Genomic DNA, 14,209 nt, shown 5'->3' on the forward strand with positions numbered 1-14,209 from the left:
CTGAAGTTCACAATCAAACTATGTGTGTCTCACTCATTAATGAGGGCAAGTAACCCCCCCCCCATAAACAAGGGAAAAGCGATCGTGCTTCCAAAAAATCCAACTTATTAGAAGCGCATGAAACTAATGAAATATTCAGGTTAAAGAAAGCCATTCACACGCCTTATTATGAGGATGAATAGGCCTTTCTGCCTTCTTCATTTTTTTCGGTTTTTCTAGCATTTTCAGAGAAAGCACCAAGACCAAAATTTCATTTTTTGGATGAAGACCTTGGTCTGCAAATGAAAGAAAGAAAAATAGACTATACAGGAACAAAGGCTGTTTTTCCTCATCATTAACAGAAGTGCAGTGAGTGTATGCTTTCTTTAACCACTAACACAAGAGCAACATGAAAAAGAACAGAAAGTGTGGTAGTTGGGAGGCGAGGGGGGGGGAACGGGGGGGAGCGGGGATAATATTTTATGTTCGATTTGCTATTGCTGCTTCATCTTGCGCTGATAAAATGAGACATTGGGATGGGGTGAATTTGACAAAAAAAATCCATCTGTTTTGCCATTGCAAAAGATTAAATATATCTGAATTTATTTTCTTTCCCAAACAAAAGCATAAATGTATCACCTGCCCATCCCAACTTATAGCCCACTGGAATGATATGAAATTCATTTTCATGGGCAAACAGAGCAAATGGAGATGAAGGGACTGCATTCACTTTTTCCACACAGTGTCACCACTGCGTACACATTGTGTACGAGCAGGACGAGTGAACAGGTAAACAAGGCTGTGTGTGTAATGTACTTAAAAGGCAATATGCGCTGGTCATCTAAAGATCTCCCTGATTACTGCATGCTTTTCTGAAACGGGCGAGGATGTGAATGGCAAAATTTTGAGTTTTACATTCAAAGCAAAAAGTGGCATTTGCAAGGCTGAGCATCAGGAATCCATGGGGACATTCTGCTTTGTTCTTCCAGATCAGGCGAGCATTGTCCAAAAGAAACAAGTCTGTGCGATGAAACAACTTTCATCCAGACAAAAGCGCAACAGATTTAGACGGTGGATCGATAAACATTGACTCCACTAGCAATGTAATACGTAATTCAGCTCTGCGCTGCATTCACTAAGCTCTCATAGCTGCATCATTAGAGCTCTCATTGGTTAAGTCCAGACCTGGGTCAAATACGTATTTGTTTTGGATTCAAATACTGTTCTGTGCTCTGTTGATCTTGCCTGGTGTAACTGAGCCTGCCAATATGACCAGAAGGCGGGGTTTGAACTTTTTGAGAGTATTTCATTTTCATCAACACACCAGACAAGATCAGTAAAGCATAGAAAAGTATTTGAATCCAAAACAAATACGTATTTGACCCAGGTCTGGTAAAGTCTGCGTCCCACCACAGCTAAGCAGGAAACACTAACAGAAATGTCCTCTGCCACATAAAACCAACTAAATGTTTTAAATATCTATTAATACTTAGTAAAATACTTACATTTCTGTGCACAGAAATACAGTAAAATCACCCGTTTGACGCATTCACAAAAATCAGCGGATGAGTATCCCGCCTGCACTGGTATTAATGTGTCTTTACAGTTGTCCTTGACACCCAGCGTGGGACAGACATCCAAGTTAACTTAGATGAGATTTTCCACATTAAAGAAAAGCATATGAGTGTGTTAACCTTGTGAGTGAGTGCAGGCTTAGGTATGAGTGCAGGATGCAAAGAGGATGCTGGGAAGTAGAGTTTACTTCTGGGGGGGGGGGGGGGGGGTGCGCTTTTACCCTGGGTCATCCCTGCTCCCACGTTGTCCGTCGGGCTGTAGCCGTTGAGCGCGGTCTTGGATCCCAGGTCAATCATCTGATGGAGGCGGAGCTTGCGGCAGTAGATAGAGGCAGCCTCGGGTTCGAGAGCGATGATCAGTTGCTCGGGGTTGTCGCGGGGAACCAGGGACGACTTGGGAAAGGGGGGGAGGGGTGAGGGGGGGGAGGGACGGAGCATAGACAAGAAGTGCAGAGGTTAGCTCCTCTGTGGATTTCGGCCTGCTCCAGCAGGGAGGACCCCTCCAAAAGTAAACACGGGTTCAAATGGACCACCGCTTCCTGCTTGAACTGTAACTTCACACTTCCTGAAAGACTTGAAAAAAACTTGTAGGTACAATAGTCTCTCTCACCACCAAACAGAATTTACTTAATTCCAATCAACAATAACAAATGCAGTGTTTACCATACACAGATATGGGAAAATTTACATCTAGTGTATGATAAAAACTGGGGTTGCTGACATGTTATTGTTGGGGCGACATAGCTCAGGAGGTAAGACCGATTGTCTGGCAGTCGGAGGCTTGCCGGTTCAAACCCCGCCCTGGGCGTGTCGAAGTGTCCTTGAGCAAGACACCTAACCCCTAACTGCTCTGGCGAATGAGAGGCATCAATTGTAAAGCTCTTTGGATAAAAGCGCTATATAAATGCAGTCCATTTACCATTTACATGTCAGATACTGTCATCAACAAAAGATATGCAGCAATTGTATTACAGCATAGCCATCAAACTATAGGAAATAATGGTCTGCTATTCACAGGAGTAATAAACCAGACACACACAAGTAAAATTAAAGTTTCAGATGAAAGTAAAGCATCTGCACACTGCAGTAGCTCCCAAGAGTAATTACATTTTGTTTGGTGCAAAACAATATTTCAACCCTTTTATAGTTTCTATCAGGGACCAATATTGCTTTTGGGAGACTTCCTGTCTGGGTCCTGCAGCCTGGCCATTATAATTAAAATATGTAATGTATCACTGTCAGATCTCCTGGGCCTTAGAAAAGAGGAAATTATTGCAACTATTACAATAAATATATTTCACAGCGATGAAATTATGTAGCAACATCCTAAAATGGAAATAAGGCTATATATTTGTTATTACCCTGTAATATATTATCAATACCTACAGAAGTTTTGATAATATATTCATATGTATTTATGGTAGGATGTTTCATATGCGATAGGCCCCGCCCCTCCCTGCAGGAGACCTGCTCAGAGCTGAGGAATGAGGCAGCAGCAGGCTGGGGGAGAAGGGGGGGGGGGTCAGGCTGGGGAGGGATGGGGGGGGGGCTCCGGTTTCCCCAGTAGAATAATAAGCCACAGCGCCAGGATGCTGAGTCACTGCTGCAGATGCGCAGCGTGGCACTCCCCACTGCAGATGTCAGGTGATCAGGCTCATCTGCAGCACCTCCCTCACCCCCCCGCCGTCCCGCCTTCTCAAATCCACCACTTCTCTCTTTCTATCTCTCTCTCTATCTTTCTCCCCCTCCATCCCTCCATCCCTCCCCCCACTGGCACCTCTACCTGGTTCTCTCCCCCCCCTCTTCCTCATCTGTTTCTCTTTTCCTCTCTCCCGCTCCCTCAACCCTCCCCTTTCCTCACTTCTCTCTTTCTTTCTCTCCGTTTCCCCCTCCCTTTCTTTCCCTCCCTGGCCCTTGCTGCATTCGCCGGTCTCACCTCCACACCACTGATCTGTAACCTGCCATCCCCGCTGGCACCTGCAGCAACAGCAGGCGTCGCCCTCCCCCCCCCCCCACCACACCCCCAGCCCCCCCACCCCACAGCAGCCGCCCTCCCCCAGCAGTAGGACCCCCCCACCACACCCCCAGCCCCCCCACCCCACAGCAGCCGCCCTCCCCCTGCAAGTAGCACCCCCCCTCCCCCCCCACCACACCCCCAGCCCCCCCCCACCCCACAGCAGCCGCCCTCCCCCTGCAGTAGCACCCCCCCTCCTCCCCCCCCTCCCCCCCCTCCATCAGCGTGGCCTTGGCGGGCCGGCTGAGGTAATGCGCAGTCATCCTTTTTATTATTTTATTTCTCTTTTAAATCCCTCCATACTGACTACTCAACGCCAGATGGCGTTTGTTCCTGTGTGAGATAAGAGAGGTGACCTGCCGTTTGCATAATCGGTACAGTCATTTCCTTGCACAGTGAGCAGGACTATTTTCTTCCCCCCGTTTCTAACTTTTTCCCCCCCCCGCAGAGACTGAATCACGCTGAGTCATTAATGGGGCAACCTTTCATGATCTGCCACCAGCTTCGCCTTTCAAAAAATGTTAAATGGAGGCAATTTCCTCAGGGACAGCCTGACAAATGTGTGTATTAATTACATCTGCGGGTGGAATTTCTTACCAAGGCCCCCCAGCCTTAAATCAGTGACAGCTACTTGTAAGGGCAAAGGGTTCATGTCTGAGCAGTACTTTGAAGTGTAAACACAACTCATAACCTCATTTAGATATTGTGCCAGGTACACTTTTCAAAACAGCACAAGGCAAAGATTGTGTTTTTGCTACAATAAAGGTTTTAGGGTTCGGACTACCTCAACTTGAACAAAAGACACATTCAAATAAAGTAATACTTTACTTAATTTGAAGTACCTACCTAATTTCACAAGGTACATTAGTATCAATGTTGACACTAATCAGAAATATATACAAGTTCAGAAAGGATGTCTAAGTTCTAGACTAAAACTGTACGTGGAGAAAAGGAAATTAGTTCAAGAACCATTTCCACTGTAGCTAAAGGCTTGTCAAGGAGCTCCTTCGAGCAAGGCTGTTCAAACCGGTGAGAAATCACACTCGGTGGTGTCAAAGAGGCATCAGTTTATTCGACTAAAGGGAGGGGCACACACTCAAACTAACAAAGTGTAACCAACGAGCAATAATATTTACGAAAACAGGCTGTGCGCTCTTCTCTCTGACAGTTTGTATTCATCCAAATTCGGCAGACTGTGCAGGCTTTCTTGCAGTAATGATATTTTAATCAACAGCTTGTTATCCTCATTCTGTCCCTGACGCCCTTCGTCAGTGACACCAGTCCCGTCCTACTAACTGCTGTTTTTAAAAGGTAGGTACCTGGCTATCCTGAATACATTAACGAATGTGTTCATTCTGTCACGTTTTCTTACAAAACGAATAAACTCGGTGGTCAGTAGGCAAGCTCGCTACCTTGCCTCCCAACTAGTTTCCAAGTCCTCGTTCCGCTCAGGGTCTACATTTTCCTTGAATCTTAACATAACACGTAAATATTCAAATATTAGGATAAATCAGTCGTGACATGTCACTGAAAACAATCTGTGGACACCGTTCACCTTTCCATTATGACGCATATCTTGTTAGTTCCTCCACCTTGTTGCCGCAATGTCAGTCCCTTGGAGGACTTCCCAGGGCTTCTCCTCCTCTTCCTGACCTTTCTCTGCAGCCCACTCCCCCCCCCCCCCCCCCCCCCCCCGAATCAAAAGGGAAAGACATACCTTATACGCCGCCTCCCTCATGAACTGCTTGGCGGGCTGTTTCCAGATGGCGGGCACCGTGATCACCCATCTCACGTCCGCGTTGTCGAACTCGGCGCCGGACTGGTCGCTCAGTTCCTGCGGCAGAGGGGATTCGACCGTGACTTCGCCGTGATTCATCGGTTCCCCACACGCGCGCGCGGCGGGTCGCGCTGCCTCCCGTCTCCGCCACGCAAACGTTCAGTTTGGCATCATCCAATAATCATATATTCAGGGGCGCGCTGGTGTCACCACAGCTGGGGTAATGGCAGGAAGTTGTTCCTCTTTGCATTTTTATTGGAACCGAATGTTTGAAGGATTCTCTCAACTTGGGTGGACCATTTTGGTCAAGGAACCACTATTTTTTTCTGATAAAGCAGACGCAATGGGGAAATTGGAAGGCACGTCTGTACTGTACTTAGGTTTCCCACAAAGACGGCAAATGTGACAGAATCTCCGGCACAGACCTCTGGTCAGTGTACCCACAATCCTCCCTGTCTTTAACTTCAAGCAACAACATGCAAGCACCATCTGCCCCCACCCTATACCCCATGCCCGCCCCCAAATGCTGAGCGCAAACATTTGCTTTAACCGTTTACTCACGTCAATGAGCACTGCATTGTGGGTAGACTGAACAGAAGCTTTACTGTAGTGTATCCAGCACAAAAAAAATCCCAGTTTGCCCTCATGCCGGGGCCACTGTGAGGATGCCATTTTGGACTACCTTCAGCGCCTGGTCCTTGAAGAACCCCAGGGCGTAGGCGAATATGTCCAGGGCCTTCACCCTCTTCCCATTGGCTGCGTGGAGGTCTGTGTCGATCGAGAGGTTCTGTGGAAACACAAAACATATAAGGAGTAAGGTTAAAGGAGTACACAGGGTTCACCCAAAAACAGATGTGCATTTTGAATACCCTAGACTCTGAATCCTGTGTTCCTTCACTTTCCGTCCTCTCTGGCTCCGCCTCCTCAATACCCACATATCTCTCTCTCTCTCTCTCTCTCTCTGGCTCTCTGCCTCCACATCTCCATCTACTAATGCTGACTCATTGCTCAAATCAACACAAATCTTGAGATCACACAGGAAAGCTTTGAATGAATTGCATACTTTCATGAATCACAGGCAGCACATTACATGGTGGAAATGTTCTTTAAAAAAAATTTTTTTTGTTCTATTTGTTTTCTATGACAAACATGTCTAGGTGACCATCAGCAGAGGTTCTCCTACAGGAGTCCTGCAGAATCACTGCAGCTAAAGTGCACTGTACATTCCCATACTCTCTTGCCTTAAGTGTTACAAGCTCATTTATGTTGCCTTATCCATTTGGACAGCAGCCACACTTACCTTACACAGAATCAATTTATGGAGCAAAATACAAAATTTAATGCAGTGACCTTCAACAGACCAGTACAGTTCTAATTTCGCTGTTTGGTTATAAACCAAAGTTTCAAAGTTTCTTAGCACCAAAATTCCGATCCAAGCCACAACAAGCCAAAGTAAACTGAATTTATTACAGACATAAGTGATCCTCTGACTTACAAATGAACATGTGGTAGCTACTCATAAACTCCCAACCTGGTACTAAAGTAGGAGAGTTTACAATTTTTCAGCAGCCTCAGTTTCTTAAAATGGAAAATTCACACAATTTTGTTGCATGTCTCAGGGTGGTTATATATATTGTCATCTACAATTATTTTATATTTGGGTGAATTTTTTCAGAGAGATGTTTCGTGTCCTGGAAAGAGGGGCGCTGGTTATGAGAGAAGAGTCCGCATCCTTACTGCCGTGGTGTGAAGCTTCATCTTGAATTTCTCCAGGTAGAGCCAGTGCTTGGACTCGGTCGGGTCCAGGTCGTGGTAGAAGTCGCGGGCGGCGTAGCCGAAACTGTGGAACTTCCTGTCGGGGGTCAGCAGGATGGTGGTGGGCGTCTTCTGATTGGACACCCCCGGGTCCCCTCCTTCCCAGCGCCTGCTCATCAGAAACACGTCACGTGACTTCCGGTTAGTTACCATAACTACCACTCCAGTCTGCAGCAGTAAGGGAAATATGGTGAGGATTATCTGACTGTTCTTAACAGGCAACTTGTTCCTGCTCCCAAAACATGATTTTGGATGGGTTTTTTAAAATTTCACAAGCAACTAGGCATTGCCATACATAAAGGGAGCTCCCAATGTATAACACAAACTCAGAAACTCACAGAGGATGCTAAATAAGAATCTCCCCGCTGGGTCCGCTTTAAAAGTTGCTGACCGATTTTGCTATTAACAGTTAAAATGCTAATATTCACAAAGTGCTGCATTATGGGATTGCAATTACTCTGGCTATTAAAATTTTCCTTTGAACCTGTTGGTTGATCTACAGGACCAGAGGCACAGTTTCCAGTTCTGGTTTGGTAAGGTAATTGAGTAGCAAGACCAACACAAGCTTATGCTCCTAACTTATGCCCCATTGATAAATGATTGATACACCCAAACAATAAAAAAATAAAAAAGAGCACTACTGTAATCATGCATTACATGTTCCATGTGCATTTCTTTTCAGTATCATTTTTATACAACACACTGAGGTCACTAAGCTCATAATGTCTGCCGTTGAAACAGCAGAAGAGTACACTTTCACTGAATATGATGCTAAGGTTATAGCCTTCAGCACATTCTATAGGACAATCATTCCAGAAAACAGAATATTTAATGTATTGCATATTTAGCTCGGTTCATTTAAGGATAAGCACCGCTGGTCCCTCAGGAGGACCACCTGCTATATTCACGCTTCACGGTGAATCGCTAACGATGAAAAAGGGGGAAAGAGAGAAAGGAGAGAAAGGACGTTTCTCAGCGTTTCTGGAGCGCCTCCAGATGACTGAAGCATTAAAGCTGCACTGAATGAAACGCTGACCGCAAAAACGAAAAAAAAAATCTTGGGGTTTTTTTTTTTTTTTTGGCAATTAAATTGAGGATAATTAGCTTCATTCCCACAGAGAATGGTCTGTGTTTGCTAAGTGCTCTGATGGGATTATAAGGCGTCTTGCTGAGAGAGAAGCACGCTGCGCGAGGGCATTTGGAAAGATGTGGAAAAACACTGGAAGCTCACCGCTAATCCATATCACGACAGAGATTTACCTGACAATCCTTACGCAATTTACGGAAATCGGGGGATGCTTAATCGTGTCGTACAAAGGTGTTGACAGTCGTTCCCGACTGAGCAATTCACTGTGTGCTGTCGGCCTTAAAAATACAAACCATATGTTTAAAAAAAATAAATAACTAGTAACTAGGCTGCAAAGAATTATATTCAGCATAATGGCGTCATTATTTGACTATTTCAGCATTGGCTATTGAGGACCGTTTTTATGACTGCGAGCGTCTGAATGACAGTACAAGGCCACATTCTTATCGTCGTTAATAACTGAAAACTTTCCCATAAAACAAGTAATGAATAATTAAAGTTAAAAAAAACTGTGGCAGATGTAATCGCTCCAGATTTAGCTTTTATTTCCGTCCAGCGTGGATGAAATGCAGAAGAGCTTGAACAGAAAAAATTAAGTCCATACACAACTCATTTTTTTCTCTCAATGCCCATGCTCCAAACTAAAAATCTGCTCTCATGCTTCAAGTTATATTTAGATTGGGGCATATGTACACTGGGCTATGGGCTTATGTTGAAATTAACTGCAGATAATAGTTGGTCATAGAATCAGTTTCACCATAAGGGGGTGGGGGGGGTGGGTGGGTGGATATGAGGAGTGAGTTAGTATGACTCAGGCCCCGAACAAAATAATGCTGTAATTATGCAGGGATGGGGTGGTCTAGGGGGGTTGTGAAGCCCAATGTCAGATCTTGTCATGGGGCCTAAAATCCCTGGCTGGGGCTCCTCTTTAGAAGTTTGAGCTGAAATGAAATAATTATAACGAGTCATCCGACTCCTCTTTCCACACTGACGCACGACACTGGGGGTGTGTCTACCACATACACACTGCAACACAAATCACTAGCAGCTTGCTCATATCGTGCTCCAGGTTGAATTATACATAGTGCATTTATTTTTCATGTAGCAGCAAACCTGAAGCAAGCATTCGGAGGTGTTTGCAGACTAACCACAGACCAAGACAGGTTTGGTTGAATCCCTTTATATCTGTGATGGAAGAATGAGATATAATGGCACAAACAGACCTGGGTCAAATACGTATTTGTTTTGGATTCAAATACTTTTCTACGCTTTACTGATCTTGTCTGGTGCATTGGAACCAATGAAATACTCTCAAAAACTGCAAACTCCGCCTCCTGGTCATTCTGGAAGGCTTAATTACACCAGGCAAGATCAACAGAGCACAGAAAAGTATTTGAATCCAAAACAAATACGTACTTGACCCAGGTCGGGACACAAAAATGATTGCAGCTACCATACTCTACCAACGACTCACTGATTTGAACCAATCATTGCGTTTGGTTTTAACAAGTCAGAGACTGTCAGCTATGCCAATTCTCCAAATCACTACTTATTATCCAGGGCAACAGGGCTTTAAAGGGCAAGTGACTGTGAGCTACGGTCACTCATGTATGTATTAAAATACGGCGAGTATTAGAGCTTGCATTAGGGTAAACGGATTTGAAAATTTAATTACACACATTCTAGACACAACAGGACCATTTATCGTAATGGGCCGGGTCTGGCCAGGGACCAAAAGCCATGAAAAACAGCATGTGTACAGTACACGGCCCAGTATATATCAGCACAACTGAATTCTGGGAAGTCACTAACAAGTAAAAAAAAACTGTTTTGCAATCACATGGGTGTGGCCAGAAGAAATTAATTTTACACTGAGCTTCAGGCCTAAGGCTAATAAATGTGTCATATTAGAATGAAACTGGCTAATACCGTCAATAACTTTATGAGAAAGATAAACAGGAACACAAATTAAAGAAGGAAATAAGTAGAATGTAAATAACAGGCTTTTAACTACTCTTCAGGATATAATTTAATTACAAAAATGAACTACTAATAAAAATGAGTTGGCTTCAAATGGCTTCATTTAGGTCCAGCTCAGAGAAAACCTTTGGGGAGTCAGGTTCTCACCAACGACTATCCGGAGCCTCCATTTTGAGGCAGCCTCCTCCGGTTTAATGCGTGTCATCCGTGACCTTGCCGCGATAAATAACCACAACGCGCCTTTGGTGCTCCTCAGAGCCATTCCCCCGGAGTCAGTAACAGCAAACTCCACGCATTTACCCTGTACGTTTTTATCTGACAGGGCACACGTTTGCTCAGGGATTCACACAGCATACGGCCAAATCCAAACCAAACAGACCTTCGGGTCCTCCAGGGTCTCAGTATCGCGTGTTTTCGCTGCTGGTCTGGTGGCAACAGCTAAAAACAGCTCGCTCGGCTCTCATCCGACGGCCGGAGTTAATGGACCAGGAGACGGCTCCTGATTTGTAAGGCTGAGGGCCTCGCGAGTGGCTTTTGAATTTAGCTGCCTTACACCTGGACCTTGCAGTCAATGTTAATGCATTTCTACTTATAACACAGTGTGAAATGGCATTTTATAGCTTTCAACACAGTTTTTGTCATTCACTTTTTAAATAGGTGTTAATTCTCAATGTTCATCATTTATATTATATGCTGTATGGAAGTGCTACTTTAAATTATAACCATTCAATATTGGGGTACTCTTTCATTATTTATGACTCACAGCATAGTCCAAGAACAAAATAATGACTGTCCAAACAATTACCCACACTCAAAGATTATTATTATTATTGTTGTTGTTGTTATTATTTTCGTCGTTTTATTCCCCAATTTGGAATGCCAGGTGATATATACAGATGCATACAAGCAGGCAAGCATGTGCTCTACCTGAGATAAGCATTGTGGTGCCTGAATCCTATCACACCGCAGTTCTCAGGTCGCACGGAGGCGAGCTGGAGGAAGACTCTTCCTGTGCAACGCAGCAGGTGCACTTGCAGGTGCCCGATCAGCCAGTGGGGGGTGGAGTGATGAGACACTGTAATCTTAGCCCACTGAAACCCTCCAATCCCGGCTAACGCTAATTATGCATCATCAACCTGCAGGGCCGCTGGCCACAGCGTGCAGTGGCACAGCCTGGAAATGACAGCAGACCGTGGGGCCCATCCATGCACTAGACCACACTGCCTTACCAGGATGAGCCACCCAGCAGCCCAATCGTTATATATTATTATATCATGTTATCATTATTTTTAGCAAATCTGTTCATATATACGCTGTGATTCACCCATAACACAGTCGCCCAAAAGAATGGGCTACATTGTAAAAAAAGAGGCAGTTTGAGAAACAGATCTGCTGCCCAGCGCTCTGGAGGGGGTAGGGGGTGGAGCATTTTAATGGGACAGAATAGCTTTGACCCGAGACTGGTCCTGCAGTGCATCTCTCCCCGTTCTCTAAATCTCCCTCTCCAAGAGCACAACAAAGCACCTGAAGTGGGCCAAAACAAACAAACATGGCTCACTTAAACTGAGTGGCTAGGTGCTCTAGATGCAGAAAGAAAAGAAAAAAAATAACAGACACCGCTGGCTTCCACAAACCTGTTACTTGCCATTCACACACAAGTATGAGTCCCTAAAATACGAAAACAAAAACAGGCTATTAGGAAAGCCTGCCAGCCAACTCCAAGGGCTGGACATGACTGTTGCACCCGCAAAGCAGAAGCTTTGGACTTCCCATGAAAGGCTGAAGGAAAACCCTTAATTTGACAAACAAGTCCTTTTCTGACACGTCAGCAATCTGAGCCCAGATACAGGCGTCTTCTGAGCCAATGTGTGGTGTAACAGCATGTGACGCTAGTGTGATCAGTCTACCCTCTACACTGAGCGAAGCCGGAGCTTACTGCAGAGCTGCAGGTGCCAGGAGACTAAAGACTCTGAATCCTCTCTTCCTGCTCATTCCTTTTTCTCTCTCTAGGGTCAGTCATCGTCTCTATTTCGCCTTTCTTTCTCTCATTTTTTCTCATTAGTCTCACATCTCTCTCTCTCTCTCTCTCTCTCTCTCCCCCTTTCACCTCAGTGGTCTCTCGCCCCCCTCTCTCTGCTGCTGCACTGCAGTGGCGGCTCACCTCATGGTGTGGATGCACTCGGGCTCCTTGGTGAAGCTGTAGGCATAGCCGCTGGACGTGGTGCCGAAGTCGATGGCCACCACCACGGCGAACGTGGGTCCCGTCTGCACATTCTGGTCAGGGTCCTTCTGCAAGGGGCAGCGCGTCGAGAGTCAGCACAGCATTTACAGAACGAGGACACGGAACAGCACTGAAAAGACAATGCTAGAAATGACTAATATAAATACATGAATATGTGCCCTGCGATAGATTGGCCTGTCCAGGGTGTATTCCTGCCTCTCACCCAATGTTAGCTGGGATAGGCTCCAGCACTCCCCATGACCCTACTCAGGATAAGCAGGTACAGACAATGGATAGATGGGATGGAAATACATAAATATTTTCAAGAATGAAGCTATGAACGATTCATCTGTCCTCTGACAGCCAGTTCAGTTATAATAAGGGGGTAAAGATAATTTCTATGGTGGATTTGATTCCATCAAATTCTTACCATAGAGTGCGAAGGAGACAGAGGTGTGATGCCGGGATCCCCCAAGCTCTTCGCAGGAGATGGAGTGACCACATCTGGGGAGAGAAATGAAGGGAGGAGGTGGTGATGCAGGAGTCTGGTATGGAGGAGTCATTCTAAGGCAGAAGCTATTCCAGGGTTCACCAGCTCAAATCCACTTCAAAAGAACGATGCACGGCCGAGCTTTGAAATCGCTCATGTAGTAGTTGCCCCCGCCCCCAACCCAAATTCTAGTTCACTCCAACCTGCAACACCTTTAACACTTCCAAAACAGCAAAAGCAACTTATTAATGCATCATCATTGTTTTCCCAGGGTCTTCCTCAGCACCCAAACAATTCACTGTTCTGGCCAAACATTTTCTAAATAAAATCAGATAAAAGAGACCCCTCAAAAAAAGTGGCTTATCGTAATAATATGAGGCATTATAATTATCATCCACAGCAAGTTGCAGCGTAAGGAATCCCCATTTTCCAACAAATAAAATTTGTGCACATACACGATTTTCAAAACTCCCAACTTAACTCAGCATACACTATATGGATAGCACTTTTGAATATACATTTTACTGAATCTTAAGATGATTTCCAACCAGATATTTCCCTAAAATGTAACAACTTTCACGTAAACAATGGCAGTGATGGCAACGGCACTTGAAAGAACGTGGTAAGATTACATTTTTCTTCCTGATGAAAATCAGCCAAACACCTACGAGTCAGCCTATTTGAAAAATAGGAACAAATACACAGACTCTCTCTACAAGGCAAGCTTGTTAAATATAAAACATAACCCTCGCAAATCCATCAAATTTTAGCAAGCATTTAAGACGCCTGACAAAGGTACATGAACATGAACATCTCGTGGAAATATTGGTGTGAAAGACTCATGAAGTCCTACTGGGTTATCAAACGGTTTAAGCCAAGGTAGAACATCACGAGCAAAATAATTCAATGCCTCTTGATTTGTCCGTCAGGTGGAAACACAATGGACGCCCTGCATTAAAACTTGAGTAACTCTCCAGTACCATAATGTTAATGCAATATTTGCATCTTAACGGAGCCCAAGGTAAAAATGTAATTTAGGAGAACGTATTTCTGGCTCATTAAAAATGAACCTGTGCACATTTAGCACACTGGTACTTATATAAAATAACCAGTTTTGGACCCATAACACGTCATACTTTACTTTTACTTCACATAATTTGAGGCCCGTGGAGTCCCCTGTTCTGGTTTTCGCATTTCAATTTAGCTGAAAGTACACACGCTTTTAAACACTGTGACATTTCAAGTGAATTAGAAAAGAGTATTTGTACAATG

General features: G+C 44.7%; 1 protein-coding gene across 2 annotated transcripts in view; it reads right to left on the bottom strand.

The window, feature by feature from the left end:
• Positions 1–14,209, bottom strand: part of hspa12a (heat shock protein 12A) — a 52,268-nt gene that overhangs the window by 14,725 nt on the left and 23,334 nt on the right. For both annotated transcript variants that reach the window (XM_035400909.1, XM_035400908.1), the window contains exons 2-7: positions 12,878–12,951; positions 12,388–12,515; positions 7,082–7,268; positions 6,027–6,131; positions 5,285–5,401; positions 1,775–1,946 (exon numbers count right to left, since the gene is read on the bottom strand). In XM_035400909.1, coding sequence (XP_035256800.1) covers positions 1,775–1,946; positions 5,285–5,401; positions 6,027–6,131; positions 7,082–7,268; positions 12,388–12,515; positions 12,878–12,951 — 783 coding nt within the window. The remainder of the gene's footprint in view (positions 1–1,774; positions 1,947–5,284; positions 5,402–6,026; positions 6,132–7,081; positions 7,269–12,387; positions 12,516–12,877; positions 12,952–14,209) is intronic.

Source organism: Anguilla anguilla, chromosome 18 (assembly GCF_013347855.1).
Source record: "Anguilla anguilla isolate fAngAng1 chromosome 18, fAngAng1.pri, whole genome shotgun sequence".
NCBI lineage: Eukaryota > Metazoa > Chordata > Actinopteri > Anguilliformes > Anguillidae > Anguilla > Anguilla anguilla.